Source organism: Ammodytes marinus (genome assembly GCF_949987685.1).
Source record: "Ammodytes marinus genome assembly, chromosome: 16".
Taxonomy (NCBI): domain Eukaryota; kingdom Metazoa; phylum Chordata; class Actinopteri; order Uranoscopiformes; family Ammodytidae; genus Ammodytes; species Ammodytes marinus.
Genome location: NC_137220.1, coordinates 942,368 through 955,331, shown reverse-complemented (window position 1 = coordinate 955,331; position 12,964 = coordinate 942,368). Strand labels below are relative to the sequence as shown.

The window sequence follows — 12,964 nt, the reverse complement described above, 5'->3', positions numbered from 1 at the left end:
CAGGTCTTTGGAGATGATCTGTGGGTTGTGTGCAACCATTCTCACAATCCTCCACCTATGCCGCTCCTGTTTTTTTCTTGGTCTGCCATGCCTGGGTTTAACTGCCACTATGCCTGTGTCCTTCCATTTCCTGACAACGTTCCCTACAGTCGAAATTGACAATTGAAACCTTTGGGAAAGCTTCTTATAGCCTTCCCCTAAACCATGACAATGAACAATCTTTGTTTTTCAGATCTTTTGGGAGCTGTTTTGATGATCCCATTCTGTCTCACTTCTGCAGAGAGTCAAAGAGAAGTGCCACTTGCATTTAGGCACCTAACATACATTTTCTCATGATTAAACAGACATTTCTATGAGGTTCAAGGCTTAACAACATAATCCAACCAACTTTGTGTTTAAAGCCATCAGTTTTACATGCTGTTACAGGCATTAAAATCAACAAAACCACAAGGGTTCCTATATTTTTGCACAGCCAGTTTTTCACATTTTATTTTATTTCATACAACCAAATACTGCTTTTCAAAAAATCTTTGTTTGGAAAACATCCCAGTACTTAGCTGTTCCTGGTAAATTAAAGACATACCACTTTTATATTTTTTTTGTGAAAGCACAGTCAATTATAATGCCGGCTGAGAGGGGTTCCCAAACTTTTTCATATGACTGTATAGGGGAGAGTGGCCTAAGTGCAACTTTTCACTCAAAGTGACTTTAAAGTAAGGCCTTGACAGTAAAGTCTCCAACTCAAATATGTACATATATTTCAGGATGTTGTGCATCCCTGGCAATAAAAACTTTGGATCTGGAATAAACTGTTTAAGAAATATAGCTTTCGGAAAAAAAGTTGTGGGGTGATTTGTGCATTTGGAGAAAATAAGATGGGGTGAATTGTGCCAATTTATATATATCTCAAAAACTGTAATGCAAGACAAATCCATTAGACAATCACTTATTTAAGGTGTATTTAAAGTAAATAAAGTAAATAGTTGACAAAGATTGAAGGTACATTTTCTTAAACAAGGCCTAGCAGATCTAGGTGGTTTTGCCTGCAAAGCTCACAATGACAAAGTCACCATCATCATCTTTCTGGCCATCTGAACTCTCATCAGTGGTGTCGTTAAGTGGAATTGAGATGTCACTCTCTTCTGAGCTACTGTAGACAATCACTTTCTTTTGGTGACCAGCGTATACAGCCATGCCACTGGCACAACTCTCAGAAATGTACTTTGCACTAGTTGCTCCGTGCTTGTGGAACCAATTGCCACCTGACAAATGTGATTCCCCCTACATTTCTGCCTTTAAATAAAGGCTCAAAACCCATATGTACACCCTGGTGTTTCCTCCCCATTAACTATCTTACCTCTGCACTACTATCTGTGTTTATGTGGATGTATGGGCTTTACGTCTTTTATTTTGGTTATTGTTATTTTACCTTCATTGTTTACCTGCTGAATGCACTATGTACAGCACTTTGGACAGTGCAAACTGTCATAAATGTGCTTTTATAAATACATTTTACTTACTTACTTACTTATAACTCACCTAGGCCATTTGGCACAAATCACCCCATCCCCAGAATTTTGGATAATAGGCATGATGCAGCAATTTAGGGCTGACATCGTGCTAACTATATAGACTCAAAGTGTAGCATACCAAAGCACTAAAACATGTGTCAAATGTTTTCAAACGTGTCTATAATTGTTCAGACACAATAATCAAAAAACCTTGATCATGGAAATTTTACTTAGAAAGGCAAAACACAGTTTTTTTAGCTTAAATGTGCTTACATCTTATTCCTTGTGTCTCCCTTCTTTACAGGATGAGTCAAATGGATGGCTCTTCTTAAATATGTGGTCACATTTCCAATTTCTTCCACGTTTTTCTAGAAACAAGGGGTTTTGCAACTTCCAAAATGCACAACTTAGGCTACTCTCCCCTATATATAAAAAGAAAACAATTACCAAAACATACACATGTTAAGTGTATGGTCCATTATTTGTATTTAGTGTTTCTGCATAGTATTGCACAAAAACAGTAGAAGTTGCACTTTTCTTTAATTGTATTTTGTACTGTCGGAGTCAGGAGGCAATTCAGAAAACTCCCTGCTGGCCAGTAACGTTCTGCTGTGTCACACTCTGACTTCTGCCTTTGAAAAACAAGTATCTATCAATGATAAGAACTTGTCTGGAAAAATGTGACTTGATAATACATCTCTCCGACTCGTTGGTTATCTCTCTGTAATCTGACCTGGTATTTTTTACAGTTTCCCTGAAACCCAAAGAGTCTTTGAGACGTATCAACATCCAGTCTACTTTCACATTCAAACTGGTAAAGCAACATTTTTTTTTAATCACTTTTATCTAGTTTTTAAAAAGCAAAAGTCCCTATCAGAGTGAGAGAGCGGAAAGTTGTCCAGCAGGAAGTGTTCTGACCTACACGTCCGCTACCGAGACAGTAGCTTCCAAAAGGTTATAGCACCAATCGTCCCCTGCTGCCAGCGCTTCCTTGGGGTTATCTCAGGTCCTCACCAGCAAGGGGGGGGGGGGGGGGGGGTTTACTCAGTGTATTTTTTTTCCAAAAAAGAGGGTGGGTTTCGCCCTATAGGCTACTGGACTTATGAGGGCTGAACAGTTTTCCAAAAGTACAGCACAGGGGCGCTGTACTATGGCTGACCCTGTGTGAGGACCCCCTCTGGAGTGTGTCTGTACTATGGCTGACCCTGTGTGAGGACCCCCTCTGGAGTGTGTCTGTACTATGGCTGACCCCGTGTGAGGACCCCCTCTGGAGAGCTGCATGTCTGTGTACTGGTATGTGTGGTGTGTTAGAGATGTGGGAGGGGTGAGCGGAAAGACAAATTTCAACAACATTGTGTGAATCTGCATGTGTTAATCGACAATAAAGAAACTTAAATAATAATAAATAAATAAATAAATATACAGCTATTGTCTAATAGTAAACACACAGACATTACAACTTTTATGATAGAAGTTTTATTACAGGACTGTTTGTATTTTAATTACAATGTGTTTGAGAACATGTCAGTTTAAATAAACTAATCAGTAATAAATGGAGAGTGAGCGTGTTGTTAGGGGCAGGGGGTAAAGAGTGAGGGTTGTTAGGGGCAGGGGGTAAAGAGTGAGAGGGTTGTTAGGGGCAGGGGGGAACATTGAGGCATTCCTGGATTTCATATTTTTTCCCGTCGTCTGGAATGTCTCCGCAGTCGGCGGTCGGTTTGCCAAAGAAGTTAGCCTTTTCCTTCCTTCGACCAATAGTTGGGCTGAAAACACACATAGTCACACAGAGAGAGAGAGAGAGAGACACACACACACACACACACACACACACACACACATATACACACACACACACACACACACACACACACACACACACACACACACACACACTTTTTTCATTTAACCTTTATTTATACTGTAGAGATCAATGACGTTGAGTCAAACAAAACAACAATACAAAATGCAGGTACATAAACGCTCACCTGTACTCGCTGTAATCAGGTTTGCAATGTCTGAGTCTGAAGCTTTTGGAGTTTTTTCCACAGGCCGTTCTACAGAAACCCCACTCCTCAAAGCCATCCCAGGTTCCCTTCACTGAAACACACACACACACACACACACACACACACACACACACACACACATATAATAAGACCATGGCCATGTCAAGATGTATACTTACTGTATAATAAATAAAACAATATATAAAAATAGCATTCTTTGCACTGATGGTCTCGTTTACTGTTACATGTAATTTATGATCATCAGAGGAAAAATGAGACTGTTTCCGAATTTAATTTTTTTTTAAAGTTCCTCGTAGCACCTTTCATTTTGATTAAACACTTACAGTAACACTTGTCTACGTCGTAGCAGACGCGTGTCTCTGAGAGGTCTCCGGAGCAGATGTCCCCGTCATGGGCCTGATGGAGACACTCCCGCCGTCGGCTCTGAAGGCCTCCGATGCGCTTACAGGTTATGGCTCTGTCACCAAACGGGTACAAGCACGGGTCCCATTCCCCCCATTCAGACCACCTCCCATTCACTGCACACACACAAGGAAAAATGGAGGGAGGGAGGGAGGGAGGGAGGGAGGGAGGGAGGGAGGGAGGGAGGGAGGGATGGATGGATAGATAGATAGATAGATAGATAGATAGATAGATAGATAGATAGATAGATAGATAGATAGATAGATAGATAGATAGATAGATAGATAGATAGATACGAACAGTACTTAAAAAGTGTACTGCCAATGACTGCTGCTTGAATTGTTAATGTGCATATGAACAATAAAGCTTTTGAATCTTGAATCTTTTACCTGGACAGTGGACGTTGGTCTTGCAGATTTTGGTTCGTCGAGCGTCGCCGGCACACGGGCGTCCGCCATGTTTGGGCGTCGGACTGTCACACTTCCTGTCAGACAGCTGGAGGCCCAGACCACATGACACCGGGCAGGCAGAGAAGGCCGCCCAAGACCCCCAAGACCCATCCACTACGCACAGAGAGAGAGAGAGAGTAACACAGTGAACGAGACACCAAGACCCATCCACTACGCACAGAGAGAGAGAGAGACCAAGACCCCCAAGACCCATCCACTACGCAGAGAGAGAGAGACAGAGTAACACAGTGAACGGCACACAGACACACACACACACACACACACACACACACACACACACACAGACACACACAGAGTAACACAAACACACACAAAAATATAAGAAATATTCAAATATTTTTTTTTTCCATCACCATTTTTCTGATGGTGGAGTAGGGATGGGGATCGTTAATATTTATTGATATCGATACGCCTTATCGATCCGGGTCTTTATCGATACCACTATCGATACTTTTCTATTATTAATATATATTTTGAAGAAAATATTATTTTTGGCTTTAAAAAATCAAGTGTATACTATCTAAAAAAATATATAATTGTTCACACTTGTTGGTTAATGTATTGTCTACTTTATCATGTTTTAGTGATTAGGAAAATATTTAGGAAATAAATAATTGTATTTTAAATTAAATTAAATTTTTAATAAAGATTGGCATCAGTAGTTTAATTATATATTTTAAAATGATGAGAGCAGTGGCGTGCACAGACATTTTGGGGGGCAGGCAGGCCTGCCCAGACAAATGACTGGGCCCCTGAAAAGGTCCAGTCATTTGGCCCACTTTACTCATACTGAACTTGTATCAATGTGCATGATGCGCTTATTCCTTATTCAGCATGAGTAAAGGGCCCAATGACTGGACCTTTTCAGGGGCCCAATGACTGGACCTTTTCAGGGGCTCAATGACTGGACCTTTTCAGGGGCCCAATGACTGGACCTTTTCAGGGGCCCAGTCATTGGTCTGGGCAGGTCTGCCCACCACATGGCAGGTTAACACAGACAGGCCACCACATGGCAGGTTAACACAGACAGACAGGTCACCACATGGCAGGTTAACACAGACAGACAGGTCACCACATGGCAGGTTAACACAGACAGGTCACCACATGGCGGGTTAACACAGACAGGAAACCACATGGCAGGTTAACACAGACAGACAGGTCACCACATGGCAGGTTAACACAGACAGGTCACCACATGGCAGGTTAACACAGACAGACAGGTCACCACATGGCAGGTTAACACAGACAGGTCACCACATGGCAGGTTAACACAGACAGACAGGTCACCACATGGCAGGTTAACACAGACAGGCCACCACATGGCAGGTTAACACAGACAGGTCACCACATGGCAGGTTAACACAGACAGGTCACCACATGGCAGGTTAACACAGACAGGACACCACATGGCAGGTTAACACAGACAGACAGGTCACCACATGGCAGGTTAACACAGACAGGTCACCACATGGCAGGTTAACACAGACAGGTCACCACATGGCAGGTTAACACAGACAGGTCACCACATGGCAGGTTAACACAGACAGACAGGTCACCACATGGCAGGTTAACACAGACAGACAGGTCACCACATGGCAGGTTAACACAGACAGGTCACCACATGGCAGGTTAACACAGACAGACAGGTCACCACATGGCAGGTTAACACAGACAGGTCACCACATGGCAGGTTAACACAGACAGACAGGTCACAACATGGCAGGTTAACACAGACAGACAGGTCACCACATGGCAGGTTAACACAGACAGGACACCACATGGCAGGTTAACACAGACAGACAGGACACCACATGGCAGGTTAACACAGACAGGTCACCACATGGCAGGTTAACACAGACAGGTCACCACATGGCAGGTTAACACAGACAGACAGGACACCACATGGCAGGTTAACACAGACAGACAGGTCACCACATGGCAGGTTAACACAGACAGGACACCACATGGCAGGTTAACACAGACAGGTCACCACATGGCAGGTTAACACAGACAGGTCATCACATGGCAGGTTAACACAGACAGACAGGACACCACATGGCAGGTACACACAGACAGGTCACCACATGGCAGGTTAACACAGACAGGTCACCACATGGCAGGTTAACACAGACAGGTCACCACATGGCAGGTTAACACAGACAGGTCACCACATGGCAGGTTAACACAGACAGGTCACCACATGGCAGGTTAACACAGACAGACAGGTCACCACATGGCAGGTTAACACAGACAGGTCACCACATGGCAGGTTAACACAGACAGACAGGACACCACATGGCAGGTTAACACAGACAGGACACCACATGGCAGGTTAACACAGACAGACAGGTCACCACATGGCAGGTTAACACAGGTCACCACATGGCAGGTTAACACAGACAGGACACCACATGGCAGGTTAACACAGACAGACAGGTCACCACATGGCAGGTTAACACAGACAGGTCACCACATGGCAGGTTAACACAGACAGGTCACCACATGGCAGGTTAACACAGACAGACAGGTCACCACATGGCAGGTTAACACAGACAGACCACCACATGGCTGGTTAACACAGACAGACAGGTCACCACATGGCAGGTTAACACAGACAGACAGGTCACCACATGGCAGGTTAACACAGACAGACAGGTCACCACATGGCACGTTAACACAGACAGACAGGTCACCACATGGCAGGTTAACACAGACAGGTCACCACATGGCAGGTTAACACAGACAGACAGGTCACCACATGGCAGGTTAACACAGACAGGACACCACATGGCAGGTTAACACAGACAGGTCACCACATGGCAGGTTAACACAGACACATGGCAGGTTAACACAGACAGGTCACCACATGGCAGGTTAACACAGACAGGTCACCACATGGCAGGTTAACACAGACAGGTCACCACATGGCAGGTTAACACAGACAGACAGGTCACCACATGGCAGGTTAACACAGACAGACAGGTCACCACATGGCAGGTTAACACAGACAGGTCACCACATGGCAGGTTAACACAGACAGACAGGTCACCACATGGCAGGTTAACACAGACAGACCACCACATGGCAGGTTAACACAGACAGACAGGTCACCACATGGCAGGTTAACACAGACAGGTCACCACATGGCAGGTTAACACAGACAGACAGGTCACCACATGGCAGGTTAACACAGACAGGACACCACATGGCAGGTTAACACAGACAGGTCACCACATGGCAGGTTAACACAGACAGGTCATCACATGGCAGGTTAACACAGACAGGACACCACATGGCAGGTTAACACAGACAGGACACCACATGGCAGGTTAACACAGACAGGTCACCACATGGCAGGTTAACACAGACAGGTCACCACATGGCAGGTTAACACAGACAGGTCACCACATGGCAGGTTAACACAGACAGGTCACCACATGGCAGGTTAACACAGACAGGTCACCACATGGCAGGTTAACACAGACAGACAGGACACCACATGGCAGGTTAACACAGACAGACAGGTCACCACATGGCAGGTTAACACAGACAGGACACCACATGGCAGGTTAACACAGACAGACAGGACACCACATGGCAGGTTAACACAGACAGGTCACCACATGGCAGGTTAACACAGACAGGTCACCACATGGCAGGTTAACACAGACAGACAGGACACCACATGGCAGGTTAACACAGACAGGACACCACATGGCAGGTTAACACAGACAGGTCACCACATGGCAGGTTAACACAGACAGGACACCACATGGCAGGTTAACACAGACAGACAGGCCACCACATGGCAGGTTAACACAGACAGACAGGTCACCACATGGCAGGTTAACACAGACAGGACACCACATGGCAGGTTAACACAGACAGGTCACCACATGGCAGGTTAACACAGACAGGTCACCACATGGCAGGTTAACACAGACAGGTCACCACATGGCAGGTTAACACAGACAGGACACCACATGGCAGGTTAACACAGACAGACAGGTCACCACATGGCAGGTTAACACAGACAGGTCACCACATGGCAGGTTAACACAGACAGGACACCACATGGCAGGTTAACACAGACAGGTCACCACATGGCAGGTTAACACAGACAGGTCACCACATGGCAGGTTAACACAGACAGACAGGTCACCACATGGCAGGTTAACACAGACAGACAGGTCACCACATGGCAGGTTAACACAGACAGACAGGTCACCACATGGCAGGTTAACACAGACAGGCCACCACATGGCAGGTTAACACAGACAGACAGGTCACCACATGGCAGGTTAACACAGACAGACAGGTCACCACATGGCAGGTTAACACAGACAGGTCACCACATGGCAGGTTAACACAGACAGGCCACCACATGGCAGGTTAACACAGACAGGTCACCACATGGCAGGTTAACACAGACAGGTCACCACATGGCAGGTTAACACAGACAGACAGACCACCACATGGCAGGTTAACACAGACAGGTCACCACATGGCAGGTTAACACAGACAGACAGGTCACCACATGGCAGGTTAACACAGACAGGTCACCACATGGCAGGTTAACACAGACAGACAGGTCACCACATGGCAGGTTAACACAGACAGGTCACCACATGGCAGGTTAACACAGACAGGTCACCACATGGCAGGTTAACACAGACAGGTCACCACATGGCAGGTTAACACAGACAGGACACCACATGGCAGGTTAACACAGACAGGACACCACATGGCAGGTTAACACAGACAGGTCACCACATGACAGGTTAACACAGACAGGTCACCACATGGCAGGTTAACACAGACAGGTCACCACATGGCAGGTTAACACAGACAGACAGGTCACCACATGGCAGGTTAACACAGACAGACAGGTCACCACATGGCAGGTTAACACAGACAGACAGGTCACCACATGGCAGGTTAACACAGACAGACAGGTCACCACATGGCAGGTTAACACAGACAGGTCACCACATGGCAGGTTAACACAGACAGACAGGTCACCACATGGCAGGTTAACACAGACAGACCACCACATGGCAGGTTAACACAGACAGACAGGTCACCACATGGCAGGTTAACACAGACAGGTCACCACATGGCAGGTTAACACAGACAGACAGGTCACCACATGGCAGGTTAAGACAGACAGGACACCACATGGCAGGTTAACACAGACAGGTCACCACATGGCAGGTTAACACAGACAGGTCATCACATGGCAGGTTAACACAGACAGACAGGACACCACATGGCAGGTTAACACAGACAGGTCACCACATGGCAGGTTAACACAGACAGGTCACCACATGGCAGGTTAACACAGACAGGTCACCACATGGCAGGTTAACACAGACAGACAGGTCACCACATGGCAGGTTAACACAGACAGACAGGTCACCACATGGCAGGTTAACACAGACAGGTCACCACATGGCAGGTTAACACAGACAGACAGGTCACCACATGGCAGGTTAACACAGACAGGTCACCACATGGCAGGTTAACACAGACAGGTCACCACATGGCAGGTTAACACAGACAGGACACCACATGGCAGGTTAACACAGACACATGGCAGGTTAACACAGACAGACCACCACATGGCAGGTTAACACAGACAGGTCACCACATGGCAGGTTAACACAGACAGGTCACCACATGGCAGGTTAACACAGACAGACAGGTCACCACATGGCAGGTTAACACAGACAGGTCACCACATGGCAGGTTAACACAGACAGGTCACCACATGGCAGGTTAACACAGACAGACAGGTCACCACATGGCAGGTTAACACAGACAGACCACCACATGGCAGGTTAACACAGACAGACAGGTCACCACATGGCAGGTTAACACAGACAGACAGGTCACCACATGGCAGGTTAACACAGACAGACAGGTCACCACATGGCACGTTAACACAGACAGACAGGTCACCACATGGCAGGTTAACACAGACAGGTCACCACATGGCAGGTTAACACAGACAGACAGGTCACCACATGGCAGGTTAACACAGACAGGTCACCACATGGCAGGTTAACACAGACAGGTCACCACATGGCAGGTTAACACAGACAGACAGGCCACCACATGGCAGGTTAACACAGACAGACAGGTCACCACATGGCAGGTTAACACAGACAGGACACCACATGGCAGGTTAACACAGACAGGTCACCACATGGCAGGTTAACACAGACAGGTCACCACATGGCAGGTTAACACAGACAGACAGGTCACCACATGGCAGGTTAACACAGACAGACAGGACACCACATGGCAGGTTAACACAGACAGGTCACCACATGGCAGGTTAACACAGACAGGTCACCACATGGCAGGTTAACACAGACAGACAGGTCACCACATGGCAGGTTAACACAGACAGGTCACCACATGGCAGGTTAACACAGACAGGTCACCACATGGCAGGTTAACACAGACAGACAGGACACCACATGGCAGGTTAACACAGACAGACAGGTCACCACATGGCAGGTTAACACAGACAGGTCACCACATGGCAGGTTAACACAGACAGACAGGCCACCACATGGCAGGTTAACACAGACAGACAGGTCACCACATGGCAGGTTAACACAGACAGGACACCACATGGCAGGTTAACACAGACAGACAGGTCACCACATGGCAGGTTAACACAGACAGGTCACCACATGGCAGGTTAACACAGACAGACAGGTCACAACATGGCAGGTTAACACAGACAGACAGGTCACCACATGGCAGGTTAACACAGACAGGTCACCACATGGCAGGTTAACACAGACAGACAGGACACCACATGGCAGGTTAACACAGACAGGACACCACATGGCAGGTTAACACAGACAGGTCACCACATGGCAGGTTAACACAGACAGGTCACCACATGGCAGGTTAACACAGACAGGTCACCACATGGCAGGTTAACACAGACAGGTCACCACATGGCAGGTTAACACAGACAGACAGGACACCACATGGCAGGTTAACACAGACAGACAGGTCACCACATGGCAGGTTAACACAGACAGGACACCACATGGCAGGTTAACACAGACAGACAGGACACCACATGGCAGGTTAACACAGACAGGTCACCACATGGCAGGTTAACACAGACAGGTCACCACATGGCAGGTTAACACAGACAGACAGGTCACCACATGGCAGGTTAACACAGACAGGTCACCACATGGCAGGTTAACACAGACAGGTCACCACATGGCAGGTTAACACAGACAGACAGGACACCACATGGCAGGTTAACACAGACAGGTCACCACATGGCAGGTTAACACAGACAGGACACCACATGGCAGGTTAACACAGACAGGACACCACATGGCAGGTTAACACAGACAGACAGGACACCACATGGCAGGTTAACACAGACAGACCACCACATGGCAGGTTAACACAGACAGGACACCACATGGCAGGTTAACACAGACAGGTCACCACATGGCAGGTTAACACAGACAGACAGGTCACCACATGGCAGGTTAACACAGACAGGTCACCACATGGCAGGTTAACACAGACAGGCCACCACATGGCAGGTTAACACAGACAGGTCATCACATGGCAGGTTAACACAGACAGACAGACCACCACATGGCAGGTTAACACAGACAGGTCACCACATGGCAGGTTAACACAGACAGACAGGTCACCACATGGCAGGTTAACACAGACAGGTCACCACATGGCAGGTTAACACAGACAGACAGGTCACCACATGGCAGGTTAACACAGACAGGTCACCACATGGCAGGTTAACACAGACAGGTCACCACATGGCAGGTTAACACAGACAGGTCACCACATGGCAGGTTAACACAGACAGACCACCACATGGCAGGTTAACACAGACAGGACACCACATGGCAGGTTAACACAGACAGGTCACCACATGGCAGGTTAACACAGACAGACAGACCACCACATGGCAGGTTAACACAGACAGGTCACCACATGGCAGGTTAACACAGACAGACAGGTCACCACATGGCAGGTTAACACAGACAGGTCACCACATGGCAGGTTAACACAGACAGACAGGTCACCACATGGCAGGTTAACACAGACAGGTCACCACATGGCAGGTTAACACAGACAGGTCACCACATGGCAGGTTAACACAGACAGGTCACCACATGGCAGGTTAACACAGACAGACCACCACATGGCAGGTTAACACAGACAGGACACCACATGGCAGGTTAACACAGACAGGTCACCACATGGCAGGTTAACACAGACAGACAGACCACCACATGGCAGGTTAACACAGACAGGTCACCACATGGCAGGTTAACACAGACAGACAGGTCACCACATGGCAGGTTAACACAGACAGGTCACCACATGGCAGGTTAACACAGACAGACAGGTCACCACATGGCAGGTTAACACAGACAGACAGGTCACCACATGGCAGGTTAACACAGACAGACAGGTCACCACATGGCAGGTTAACACAGACAGGTCACCACATGGCAGGTTAACACAGACAGACAGG

At 47.2% G+C, this 12,964-nt stretch overlaps 1 protein-coding gene across 1 annotated transcript in view; it reads right to left on the bottom strand.

Moving 5' to 3' along the window:
* Positions 1-3,101: 3,101 nt before the first annotated feature.
* LOC307262359 (properdin-like) overlaps positions 3,102-12,964 on the bottom strand; it is an 18,664-nt gene continuing 8,801 nt past the window's right edge. The window contains exons 9-12 of the mRNA XM_080043218.1: positions 4,330-4,503; positions 3,862-4,056; positions 3,497-3,608; positions 3,102-3,274 (exon numbers count right to left, since the gene is read on the bottom strand). Coding sequence (XP_079899344.1) covers positions 3,145-3,274; positions 3,497-3,608; positions 3,862-4,056; positions 4,330-4,503 — 611 coding nt within the window. The 3' untranslated portion in view covers positions 3,102-3,144. The remainder of the gene's footprint in view (positions 3,275-3,496; positions 3,609-3,861; positions 4,057-4,329; positions 4,504-12,964) is intronic.